Source organism: Drosophila albomicans, chromosome 2L (genome assembly GCF_009650485.2).
Source record: "Drosophila albomicans strain 15112-1751.03 chromosome 2L, ASM965048v2, whole genome shotgun sequence".
Taxonomy (NCBI): Eukaryota; Metazoa; Arthropoda; class Insecta; order Diptera; family Drosophilidae; genus Drosophila; species Drosophila albomicans.
The window spans coordinates 21266156-21279574 of NC_047628.2; the positions used below are offsets into that span (position 1 = coordinate 21266156).

At 37.0% G+C, this 13419-nt stretch overlaps 1 protein-coding gene across 3 annotated transcripts in view; it reads left to right on the plus strand.

Annotated features, from left to right (window-relative positions):
- Nucleotides 1-7865: 7865 nt before the first annotated feature.
- LOC117566242 (hemicentin-1) overlaps nt 7866-13419 on the plus strand; it is a 131657-nt gene continuing 126103 nt past the window's right edge. For 2 of the 3 annotated variants that reach the window (XM_052002263.1, XM_052002264.1), the window contains exons 1-2: nt 7872-7997; nt 9817-10488. In XM_052002263.1, coding sequence (XP_051858223.1) covers nt 10461-10488 — 28 coding nt within the window. In that variant the 5' untranslated portion in view covers nt 7872-7997; nt 9817-10460. Of the gene's footprint in view, nt 7998-9816; nt 10489-13419 lie in introns of all 3 variants that reach the window. The other variant, XM_034245792.2, reaches the window with a different exon arrangement.

Below are 13419 nucleotides of genomic sequence, written 5' to 3' on the forward strand. Positions count from 1 at the left end.
GTTTTTCTTTCGTTTTTCGGTTGCATTTAATCGCTACGATTAAGCTCAAATAATCTTGTTTTGTATTTGTTTTTAATTATAAATTTGTATTTTATTATAATCTCCCATCTAACATGTTGGCATGTGACTTACTTTTGTGTTTTTTTTTGCTGTATTTTTCGGGATTTTTTTGTCGTTGTGGTTAACAAAAGCAGTTGCATGACAAATTGTATTTTGTGTGTTTCAATCAGACTCGCGGAAATTTATTTCTATTTTACAACTTTTTAATTGTTGTCAAACTTTCATTTTTTGTTTTATTAAGTAGTCTATTAAAATGGTGTTTAATAGTTTTGCTACTTGTAATAAACCTGTTATCTACTGCATTAAACTATTGATGTGGCCAAAGAATTTATAGCTTTTGGGTTTTCACCATCAAAATTTTGACATGTTTATGTGTAAATTTACAACTATCACTCACAAAATTGAGAGAGTTCATTATATACTATTAAAAGTTTTCAATTAAGTTTTTCGGTTTCAATTATTGCATAGAAAACAAAACAAGTTTTAAGCTTGGTTGAGGCTTTCAAAAACTATTCATTTTATAAATAGTAAAACACTTTGAATGGTAAATAGTGGATTTATAAGTTGATGTATTCGATTGTTTATTCATACTGCAATTGAATTACTTTAATATAGTTTGAATTGTGTGTGATGGTATTTAATTCAGTTAAGAGAAAATGCAATTTACTTTTCAACAATATTTCCTTTATTTTGAAATTAAATTATAAGCCGAATTTACCAAAAATAATTCAAACAAGGAAGAAAGCTGCAGTCGAGTGTGCTCGAATAAATGCAAAATAGAGAGGAATTTATTTTAAAATTTACTAAATTTACATACCGCAAAAATACTAAAAAACATATCAAAGGTTATATTCGGAATATTGATATAGTACTGCATTCAAAATATACCACAGAAGTCAAATAAGAAGGAGAGTGAAATACCCGCTACACATTTTGAGAAAAAGCAAACATATTAATATACCGCAAAAATACTAAAATAAACTAAATGGTATATTTGGTATATGTCGTAAAAATACCAAAATATGTCAACGGATATATTTGTTATATTAATATTATATTACATTAAAAATATACCATATAGTGCAAAATATACCAGATTGTCAGCGTATGCAACTAAGACCCCTATTAAGGAAGTATTTTTTCCCATACAGAAGTGTTTCTTAAATACTTTCTTAAATTTGTTTTTATTTTACTACTTTTCTACTCTTTGCATAGCGTATATAGAAATGCAAAAAAATAAACATTAGTAAATAATTTAAATGAATTTATCGCACTTTCTATACACTACAATCACGTTTAGAGCATTAGAGTTTCGCATTTAAGCAAATGTCTTTGCCATTGTCTCAGTTGCGCAGTTCTTCAGTCTCAATCTCAGCTTTTGGTTTCAATAATGCATTTCCGCTTTTAATTAAAGTTTTAGTTGTAAAACATTTTTCAAAAGTTGCTGCAAAAGTTACTTTTGGTTGCTGCTGTTTTGTTTAGTTTCTCATTTCGTCCCCGAGAACCTGATGCCGTCTCTTCGCCCCTTCTCCTGCTGCCCCGCCCCGCGCTCTTCAATGTCATTAACAGGTGAAAGTTTTCAGCAGCCACACAAATACAAACACACACACACACACACACAGGTACATATCATTAAGGTAGCTTAGCAACAAGCGGATGAACAATTGCAATTGTGGTTTATTTGACAGTTTTCATTACGGTCTTCGTTTTTTTTTTTATTTTTGGCTTTCCTTATTTTCGGTAAGGTTGTTGCATCATTGTCTTGTGCGGCTGCTGACAGGAAGAGGAAATGGCAACAGCTGCTGCTGCTGTTGCAGCTGCATTATTAACGGCAACATAGTGTTAAGAAGTGCAGTAAGCCAAATGTTAACTGTCTCGGCCAGAGCAAAAGTTAGAGCTACAAAACTTGCGGGTCGGCGGCTATAAATCAGCGCGCAACGAAACAAAGGAACATTTTCTGTTGCCTACCTCCAAGCGCAGTTCGAATGATGTGTTTGTGTGTGTGGGTGTGCAGTTTTTAACAACATCTGGCGCTGATTTTAAGGCCGCGCTTGGGGAGAGATTCGTGGCTTAATTACAATAAAATATTTAAACCGCTCGCTCGGCTTGGCTTTCTGACTCTTTTCCGGTCTTAAGTTGCGCGCGCGTTTTTGCCAGGTGTTTATGGGTCGAACATTGCTTTTTACGACCTGCCACACATGTCGAAACGTAATTTGATAGTTATGGCCGTTCCCCTACCCCCTCCTCTCCACCCCAATGGGAGGCAGCAATATGTGCCAAGAGAGGCAAACAGAAGCTGGTGTTGTCAAAACTTTTAAGCAAGTCGCATGAATATTTAGTTGCGTAATGTTGCCCAGAGAGAGAGAGAGAGAAAGAGAGAAAAAACCTGTCCCACTCACGCGCTTTATCTTTAATTTGCGCGACAAGCCAAACAAAACAAAAGGAAAACACAAAGAGCAAGAAAAGAAAATGCTAATTTTATTGACACCCCTCAACGCCCACAATAACAGCAACAACAACAACAACAACAACAACAACTTCTTGCAGCAGGCACACAACGCGGAAATTGAAGAAAGGTAAGCGGTTGCGGGTTGCGAGTTGTGCTGTGAGTGGGCGGAGGGGGAAGGGGGAGGGGCAGTCATTCAGTAGCTGTGGCATGGCCTCGGCACTGGCAAGTCATTAACACATTTGAGCCTCACCCCCTCCGTAAGTGTATAAACTACAGCCACGCCTCCCCGATTGTTCCATCCCCCACTCACATCCTGTGCCTAATTAACACGTTTTGAATTGTGAATTTTGAAATGCGGCAATCGCAAACACAACAACAGCAACAACAACAACAAGAATGCCAGTCGACAACAATTTATGCAAAACGGATTTAGTGTTAAGTAAAACAACTGGGGAATTTGCATTAATCATTGCTACGAATTTTAAATACACTTTTGTATTTAGGAGAAAAATTCTAAATTAACACAAAAGGCTGATGCTAAATATCAGACAATTAAGAAGTATTTCAATATATAAACATTTACAATATAACATAAAATATTACTATTATTTAAGTGTCAATATCCGTTTCCACAAAAAAATATACAATATCGATTTAGTTTTAAATATGTGTATTGAATTTTGATTTTCGATACCACACCGAATATAGACAAAAAATTCCTAAGATCAAGTGTGATCAGACTCTAAGTAAAGGATATTTAAAACCTAATACGATCAAGTTTGTTATGCTGATTGTGATATACATACATATGTGTATAATATGGACACATTTACAACAGTTATAATAGAAGAATTTTATAAAATTAACTGAGAATGTCTTACCCATACTTATATATGATTTTTCCTAAAAAGAAGGAAGAAATGTGTTATTAAAACTATTCTTTTTTAAATAAATAAATACCATATTCAGCTTTGAAAATAACAACGATTTCAAAAATTCGTACATATTTAAGTTGTCAAGAAAAATATAATTTAAAATGCGGTAGCTTTCTAAATTTATTAAAAAAAATATTAAGTATACGCAAAGTTTTGTTAATATTTAAGTTGCCACCCAAATGTTTTAAACTGGAAAATAAAAATTGAAAATGCGACCGCTTTCGAGAATTAAAAAAATCTCAGCAAAATAATATAAATGAATAATGTTGTATACATTTCAGTATGCCGGAAAAACGTCGTAAGAAGCCTAAAAAAATATAATAATAATGTCCTTGGGTTTATTTTTAAAAAAGGGATCTCTCAATTTAGGGACAACGCTATACATAATTCAATAACATTCTCAGCGCTATGTAAATAACCCAAACCCGCACCCGATGAGAGTCTGCTAATATCCTTTGGCATAAGTGTAGAACAATCTGGTGGCATATTGATTCCTGGTTCTTGCCCTCAACAGGCAAGCCTGCGGCACACTTTGAACCTTTTTTTAGTCGGCGAAATGGAAATGGTGAAAATGGGAGAAGGGGAATCGGAATTGGCCTAAAGAGGCGTCGCAACCTTGAAGGTGTCAAAATAACATATTTCAAGGGGCGTTTGGGCGTGGCATTTGTTAGGCACAAAATGAAATTAAAACGCGCATAAATTATATGATGAAGAAGCCCAAAACTGACGACAACGACGTCGTTGTCGAAAATCGTTGAATATATTAAGACATTTTGGCGGCTGTTAATTTCTGGCATAAAGTTTTGCATACTTTTGTGTGAGAGGGAGTTAAAGAGAGAGAGAGAGAGAGAGAGAGAGAGAGAGAGAGAGAGAGAGAGAGAGAGAGAGAGAGAGTGGGAAAGGGGAATGCATAATTGCTCAATAGTGCGCAGCATTTTGTTTAAGCAATTACGTCGATGAAGGAGACCTAAAGAAACTGAGGATGAGAAGTGGGTTGCTTGTGATTTATGTATGTGGCTGCCACGCCCAACCAGATTGTGTGTCAGTTCCACAACGTAAATGCGAGTGTGTGAGTGTGAGTTGCATGTCATTTGATTAACTGAAGTTGTTGTTGTTGCTGTTGCTACTGCTGCTGCAGTAAGCCCCAAGAATTTCACTACAATTTTAATTTTATCCCTTCATTCACTTGTCCCTGTCACTTCTCCTCTCTACGATGCAGCCAATGCACAACTCATTTACGTGCGTTTTATGCCAAGCAGCTGCTGTCAAGCTGCATTGTCCTTGTGCAAATTAATTAAAAACTGTTTAAACCGTCGTCGCTTTCATTGAACAGTCTTCCCCACCTCCCCCGCTCCAACGCATTAAGTCGCTTCCATTTCCCAAAAAAAAAAAAAAAACAAAAACAAATAACAACCAACGAGTCGAAAATGTTAAAAATCGCAGCAGCAAAATACATATATTCACATCTTTTGCGTTGACAGGCCAAGCGAATATTACGAGTCGTATACGTAATCGCACTCGTATCCTGTATTGCTTTGCATATTCATCTTGCTGTGAGAAAGTTAAGGCATGGTCCACAAAAGTGTGTTGGACAGGTTGTATTTCTTGTTGTTTCTCTTTTATTTTACAGCTCTCAGTCATCAAAGTTCAAACTGCCTGCCGTTATATTTGTCCTTCTTCCACCTCCGTCGCCTTTTCGCTCTACCCTTTTATTTAAATCGAAAAAAGTTTGCACTCGGCTTTTAGCTTCACTCTGTATTTTATGACTAGTTGTAATGCCAACTGTCTCCACGGCTGCGATGAAAGTATCTCAGCCTCAAGTGGCCAGAAGTCGTGAGTTAGAGCTTTCTCCACTGTGTGACTGCTTCTGCTTCTTCTTCTACCTCCCTTTTTTGTTACAGGCAAATAAAAAATGCTTAAGCTAAAGCCAAGTCCGAGTCCAAGTCTATATCCAACTACAGTGAAAATATACAACAAATAACTGCATTGTACTGCGCTGCTCTATCTGGAATTCTATGGAATTTTCAAATTAAAATTCATTCCAACCTTCAGCTCTCAGCAGGTGAACAATAAGAAAGCTACGTAAGTGGGGTCTTAAATGCATAATATCTCACAATGTTTACCCTAGCATCGTTTTTGTCATAACTGCACAGATATTTGCATTGCATAGTTCGAAGTGTTAATGTGTTAACGAGTTGACAAAGGTACATTAAGGAAAACAAACCTTGATATAGAAGCTAATTACATTGAACTTAATTTTGAAATATATTTGTAAATGCTTATAAATTCGAACAGTTCGATATATTATAAAGTTTAGAGTTCAGTTCAATTTTAAATTCTATTTCTACTTCTTAAGAAAAGAACCGATTTTTACCCTGTTAATTTTTCTTGTAAGGTTCCTTACGTTGGCTATTTAAGTGGAAAATATATACGTTTATTTTTTAATGTTATTTCTTTTTTATTATGAAATGTTCATATTTTTTCAATGTTTTAAATATTGTAAAGTCTCAAATTTAGTTCAGAATATTCTATTTCTAACTGAAATATGTGATTGTTCCTCCTGATAATCTTTCTTATAAGGTTACCATATCTGTTAGTGGAGAAAATGTACGTTTATTTTTGAAATTAATTTCTTTTGAATTTGTGAAATGTTCATATTTTTTATAGTCTCAAATTCAATTCGATTTCGAACTATATTTCTACTCATCCTATTTATATATATATATAGTATTTTTTGTTTGTTATATATTCATATTTTTTATGTAAAGTGTTCTAATAATAACTATATTTTTTCTTTTGTTGATGGATCATTTTATTAAATTAGTTCAAGAATAATTAGTAACTTGAAGCAATCAAGAAAGACACCGTAAATTTGAAGTTAGTCGTCTCTTTGTATTGTTCATGTGCTCACCTTCGCGTGTGTTCACTGTACCTCACACATACTACTAAACTTGGCTGGCATTTTTTATGACAACTCAATTTCGAAATACACTTTAGTTTGTCAGCAGCAATCGCTCCGCTTTACCCCCTCTCCGCAACCCAAACACCATTCGCATTGCCACGAACCACGAATGCAACTCACACCTTGAACCAACAACAAGTCACCCGCACCTAGAGCAATCCATGACCTGATCTATAACCGGGTTGATTTGCTGTTGTTGCCTCTGCTGTTGTTGTTGTTGTGGCACACAAAACGCATAAATTTATGTCAAAGACTCGAGTGCCAACATCAGCTAGGCGACAGCCACCCAGCCAAACGACAAAAACAAATTTATTTGGACTTTTTAACAACTTTTGTGAATGTGCATTTGTGTATCTGTATCTGTATTTGTATCTGTATCTGTATTTGTATCTGTATCGGTATCTGTGCCACATGTATCTATGGCTGAGGTGTTGCTACTGCAAAAGTTGCCATACAGTTTGCAAAATATTTTTTATGTGCATATTCTAAAAGGGGTCGGAGCTCTGATGTGTTTAGTTCTGTTGTGTGTTGAGCACATGTTCCTCAAACGACTTCACACACACTGTGATGAGTTAACCCTTTTGGCCTTCCGCAATTTGGTTGTGTGTAGGGGGATTCACTTTGAGCCGAGTCTTTTTTGGCCACTTTTGCTGATTGCGCTAGAGTAGTTTTGCGAGCCAAAAACATTAAAATCTAGAGCTCATCTAGAGCCCAAGTCGAGTGGCTGCTTAAACACCTGGCCTGCCACGCAGCCAGCTGCATGGCTACAATTTAGCACTACGCTCCCCGAAAAAGTGAAAAAAAAGTTGACAACAACAATTTCGAGTGTGGCATTTTAGTTAAGTGGCAATTGCTGTAAGTGCGGATGGGTTTTTAAATTCAGTCAGTTAGTCGCTCAGACAGCACCCACAGACAGCTGGGCACAACTGTTGCGCCTTTTTGGTTTGGCAACATGTTGCCAGGAGAGAGCGGAACGAAATGGCAATGAAACATGCGTGCTCTTAAATACCTTACTCGGCTGTCACGAAGTGTCAACGAATCGAAATCGTGTCTGTTTGACCCAGAAACGAAGTCAGCCTAAAAGTAGGCAATGCTTTTTTCAAGGTGATTTATTGAAGTTTGCAGTAAGCGAAGTTTGAGCTTATATTTAATATGGAATTCTTTACATATTATAATTCATTTATATTCATTATATATTTGTTTTCTTATGCCATTTGTTCCACACTAACCTAGCACAATGCAGCCGAGTCCTTTTGGCAACACATGTTGCTAAACATTTCGCTCTCTTTGCCTATCGATTGCGCCTGCGTCAAAGGCAATCGCGTTCACTCGGCAGCTGGATTCGTGTCGAGTTCGCGGTTAGCCGAGCTATCAGGCTGCCTCGTGTGTGGCTGTTTTGTGTTGCTGCCGCTCGTTTTAAGCTATAATAAAACACAAATTGTGTTAGTTGGTAAGAAGCATTCGGTGGCAACGGGCGGCAAAAGCGGACGCAGCCGAAGTTCATTTACAACATTCAGAAACATCAGAAACGAAATTCCTCAGAAAATCGCGCGGAGTGTAAGTTACGTCTGCGGCGAGAAGTGAATGTCGAGTGAGTGTGCTGGTGTGTGTGAGTGTGTTCTTAGAGCTAATGTAGAGCACAGAGCCTAGACGCCTCTCGTTGTGCGTTTGTAATTATGCAAATGGCCCTCGACGGTCGACGGTCGACAGCAGCAGCTCAGCTCAGTGACAAATGGACAGTGCTTGTTGTGTGGTGGCATAGAATGTGGCAGTTGCAAGGCTGCAACACTCAAGTGCAACTGTTGCCAGAAACTGTCGACCTTGCTGTCGACATGCCGCATGCATATTCATGCCGGCTCCAAACACACACACACACAATCAAAAGAACTATGCAACATGAACAAAAAAGTGGGCCAACTGCAGCAGCAACGGCAACGGCAACAAATTTCAGCTCAATTTAAACCAAAACTTGTGCTCCACTTTTTACCTGGGCGCTGTGCCAGCTCAACGCTCGCGTTTTTTCCCCTCTTTTGTGGCAAATCCCAGCATCCTCTCAATCTCAGTCTCTTTCTCTGTCTCCAGCGCACTTTCGGCTCATCTGTCAAATTCTTATAATTTCTAAGGAATTTTCCTTTATGTTGTGTTCTCGTTTGCTATTTTTATGTTTGCTGTTGTCCACTTTTATTTTTCGTACAACTTGTTGTCCTTGGCAGTCGCCAAAAAAAAAAAAACGCAAATAAATTTTGTTTTTATTATTCAACTGTGACAGCTGATTGTACGTTTCTACTTCTTCTGCTTGCCACATAATGTGGCAATAACATCACAGCTTTGTGTCTGCCTTCTAGCATCCTGACATTCCGTTTTTTTGGCGCGCAGACTTTGCGAACATTTTGTGCAAAAGTTTAGCTTCAGCTTTAGTTTTAGTGTAATTGCATTTTGTGCGCCAAAAATTCACAGAAATTGTCAAATTATGAAAGTTGAAAGTTTCTGTTTCAACTTTGCTGAATTGCAGAGCAAAAAAAAAATTAATACAAGTTTCTCATGCGTGTCTGAAAAATAATAAGGAATTAAAAATTTGTGAAAAACTCATTTAGCAAATTCTATCCAAAAATCAACTTATTTGCCATTAAAGTTACATTTAAAGTTGCTTTCATCGTGCGACAATTCATTATTATATTTGTGAACGCATTAAAAACTGTTGTGAAATTTATGTGTTTTCGAATTTACACTCGGTGTAAAAATCTCATTAAATTTGCAAAAGTTTTTAATGTGATTTTTTAATAGCAATAAAATGTCAGAGTACAGAGTTTCTTTTTTAACCCCGACGATTTATAGAATACCAAGTGCTATTTAGATTATAAAGGCTGTGTTGTTTTTTTTTTTTTTTTGGCATTGTAGTCGAGAAATGCCGTTCTAATTGTTTGGGGTTTGGCTTTCAGCTCTCTCTTGGCAGTGGCTAATAAGTTAACAGCACGCAAACAATTTTAGAGTCATCGCAAACATGAAGAGGGCAAAGATGGCAGCAGGTGTAATACGTATGTGTGTGCACACACACATACAGAGGGGAGGCTACAAGCCTGTAAACATGAATAAGACATTAGGTATCCAGTTTACATGTGTTGAATCTGCCAGGCAGCAAGTCAGCCACAGTTTTGAGTCGAGGCACGAGGCATGCTCGGAGTATATAGAGACAAATTATGATTATTAGCAAAATATGTTAATTTAATGTCTAGGCGTATCTTCAACTCTATTTAAGTACTGTCTACTCCCTAGAAATTGAAATGTCTATGGCTTTAAATATTCATTGGCTTAAAATAGGCGCTGCATCGAGAAGTGTGTTGCATACTTTTGTATATGTATGTGTGTGTAGTGGCATTTTCAATCAATTTAATTGAAATATTCCATTACAGAGTCCTGAATGAAAGCGGCTTAAAGTGCCACACACACACACACAGCAGTTGAAGCACAATTAAAGAGTCGATACAACAATTTTTTGAAAGAATGTTCGAAATGTTTAACAAATTAAATTGTAATGTGCCATGTGGCTGCCATAAGTAGGCAACAACAATAATAACAAAAACAACAATAATATTACGCGGGTGAATTGGTTAAAACAAATAAAGCCACAAAATGGCAACAAACGGTAAAGCGACAACAACAAATATTCAACGTATTCAACGAATGTGGCAGCATCATCTTGTGTTGTTGTTGTTGTGGCAGTGAGCATAAAATTGCATTCGTTGTTAACATTAAAATGCCATTTGAGTTGGCGGCGTTTCAGTGAGTTTCAGTGACCAGTGCTTCTCAAACTGTGCAGCGAGTCGGATTAATATGTATGCTGCGTAAACAGCAATTGAAAAAGTGCAGCAGCTGCCACGCTGAGCCATTAAAAACACCAACAACAACAACAACTACTTCGACAAAAACAACAACAAGAATAATAAAAAAAACCACAAACGAGCTGCGAACAAACAAACCACGCTCCATCAGCAACAACAACAACAATAGGCATTAAGAAAAATAAATAACCGAAGAAGCGACAACAACAGCGAATATGACGACCATTAAGCTGCTTATTATCGGTAAGTTTTATCTCACAATTAAACAGCAGCAGCAGCAGCTGCAATTTCAATTACAACAACAATAGCAAATGCTATTTTCCTTTTTTTTGTTGCATCCCAAAACTTTTACCTTAATCTCTGCTACATGAAACGATATGAGTATCAGATGTGATATTCAACAGGGAATTTGCGCTCAATGAACTCGTTGCAAACTCTGCTTAGAAATTAAAAGAGAATTAAAAAGTTGATAATAGCTACTTTGCTGCAGTTGAAGCATTAAAACTGCATCAAAAGAAATTCACACTGAAATCTGTAGTTGTTAATAGCAAAGTTCATTCGAGTTGCGCAGAATTAATGAACTGCAACTGAATTTATTGGCCACTCAATAACATTATTAGTAGTACTCAAAGTACATAAATCAAAATAATTATTTATTTTCAAGGCATATTAGATCAATACAAAAAAAAATAATTTCAATAATAGGCTTTTTCTCTAAAAAAAAACAAGATGATTTATTGAAATTTGTTGAACATTATTTCCATTTATTTATTTATTTAACACTTGCAACGCTCTCCACACTAAAAAAAATAAAAAAGTTTCTAAAATCAAGAACATTCGACTTAAAAATTGTGTTCTTTAAGAACCACTTTTTCAAACTAAAAACCTTAGTCTGAAAATGCCAAATTCTGAAAATAAGACCAAAAATAGATTTAGGTTACAAAATTCTGTAATCCATCGAAATTATAGTTTTTTACACAGTTTTGAGTGTTTTCGTTCACTTGGTCTTAAAAGTGTACGATTTTTTTCTTCTTATTAATAAGAACTTGGATCTTATATCAAGTACTCTTGAATTTTAATATTAAGATTTCCATGTTCGTGACGCACTTTTTAAACCAAAATTCTTAGTACTAAGTTTAAAATCTTGATTTTAGAACTTGCAGATATAAATCGAGCCTCAATTCTTTTTATAATATTTATTTATATTTAAAAATTTCACTTATAATACATTTTTATTTAAATAACTTCAGTCTTATCTTTTAATTAATTATAAAACGAGCCTCAATTTTTTTTTATAATATTTGCTCATATTGAAATTTCACTTATTTTTATTTAAATAACATCAGTCTTATTTTTTATTATTCAATTAACATTATTATAAAAGACTCGAACTCAAAGCAGCTTCTGGGAAAATAAAATGCCGCCAGGTTTTTCTCATTTCATAAAACAGAAAGAAATCAACTGTTTGAGTTTGTTAGACCATAATCATAAATGAAACGTAGTTTGTAAAATAAAAAGAAAAAGTGAGAAGTAGATTAACATAATTTTGCTGCGCAATATGTAAATGAAATAAGCAGCTTTAGGCTCAAGCATATGAATGATGAATGAGTCCACAATTTTTATTTTTGGTCTGTTTTTATGCTACAATTTTGTGTTTATAGCTTCCAAACGATTATAAAGTATAAACCTCTTTCTATTTTTGTGAAGTGTTTAAAGCTGTTGTTACTGCTTAATGTCAAGGATTGCAGTTGTCTGTTGCTTTTTTTTTTTCGTTGTTTTCCATTTTGTGTGGAGGAGTTTTCGTTTTATGCGCGCTTTGGGAAATTTCAGCATGCCACAAGATGTGGGAGGTGGGTGGTAGAGAGGGGGCGTGGTCTACTCCCAGTCCACAATCGGCAGCTTATGCGTGTGTTGTGGCTGCGTTTGGGGCATGACCATAAACAAGATATGTCGTCCACTCAACACAACAACAACGACCAAGCCACTCATCATGACCCAGAGATGGGCACACATACAAACACACACAAGCACACACACACATACAGTCCATTCGCTGCGGTATATATATGCGCATCATCTTTAAGCATTGGCTACAGCGTATCCACTTCAACGCACAAAACTCAACGCCGCAAAATTTGTTAACAATTCATTTCCGCGCTTTGGGCTTCATAAATTGCTTTTATTAGCAGGCACAGCAACAACAACAACAACAGCGACGACAATAACCAAAAACCGGAATATAAAGCAACTTTTCTCCTGTTGTTGCTCCTCTTTTCCTCTCTTTGTTGGTAATAATACACTTGAACTTTTGCATAGCAAATAAAAAGCGTTAAAATGCGTGAGGTGGCGAGTGAGAGAGCCGGGGAGAACGGTGAAGAGGGGGTTGGGGAAAACTGTCTGAAAATCAAATTAAAAGAGACGCCAGTCGGTGGTCGGTGGTGACGCCCTTTGCCCTCGAGGCAGTGACAAGTTGTGAAGCGGAATTGGACGTGAATTTTGGACGTGCGGGAGAGTGCGGGATGTGGAAATGGATGTGGGCATGGATGTGGACATGGGATGTGGATGTGGATGTGGATGTGGATGTGGATGTGGATGTAGATGTGAATGCGAATGCGATGTGGACAGGACTCTGCAAGTTGTTGACAGGCACGCAGGCAATAAAATTCAATATTTCATTAAAACGCACGTTACGCATACGCAGCGTGTGCCCGGTCCAACAAGCAACGAACCAACACACACACACACACACACACAGCAACGTAACGTAGCGCAAACCGCAACTGCGTGTTGTTGTTTTTATCACACGCAGCGTCAACTGGCCCAACGCTCAAATCCGATTTCATGTTATTAGCGCTGACCTCTCAACTCCTCTCCTTTCTCTGCTTTCTCCTTTGCTCCCCCGCCCATCAAAACACACACGCCATGGCCCTGAAACGAATTCCGAGTCGCGAGTCCAAAACTCCAGGCTAAAGTCCAGCCTGAGGGAGACAGAGAGAGAGAGAGAGTCCTCATCGAAATTGAGTCGTTTGGCGTGCCCAAAAACCCGGACTGGTTAGTTAACCTGGTTATCCGGGGGCCGAGGCCGAGGCCCCGGTTTTCGGTAGACTTGTTAGGCGGCTGCGACGCTGACAGATTATTCGCTTTATTATTCATAAGGACTTCGCCCCGCCTTCG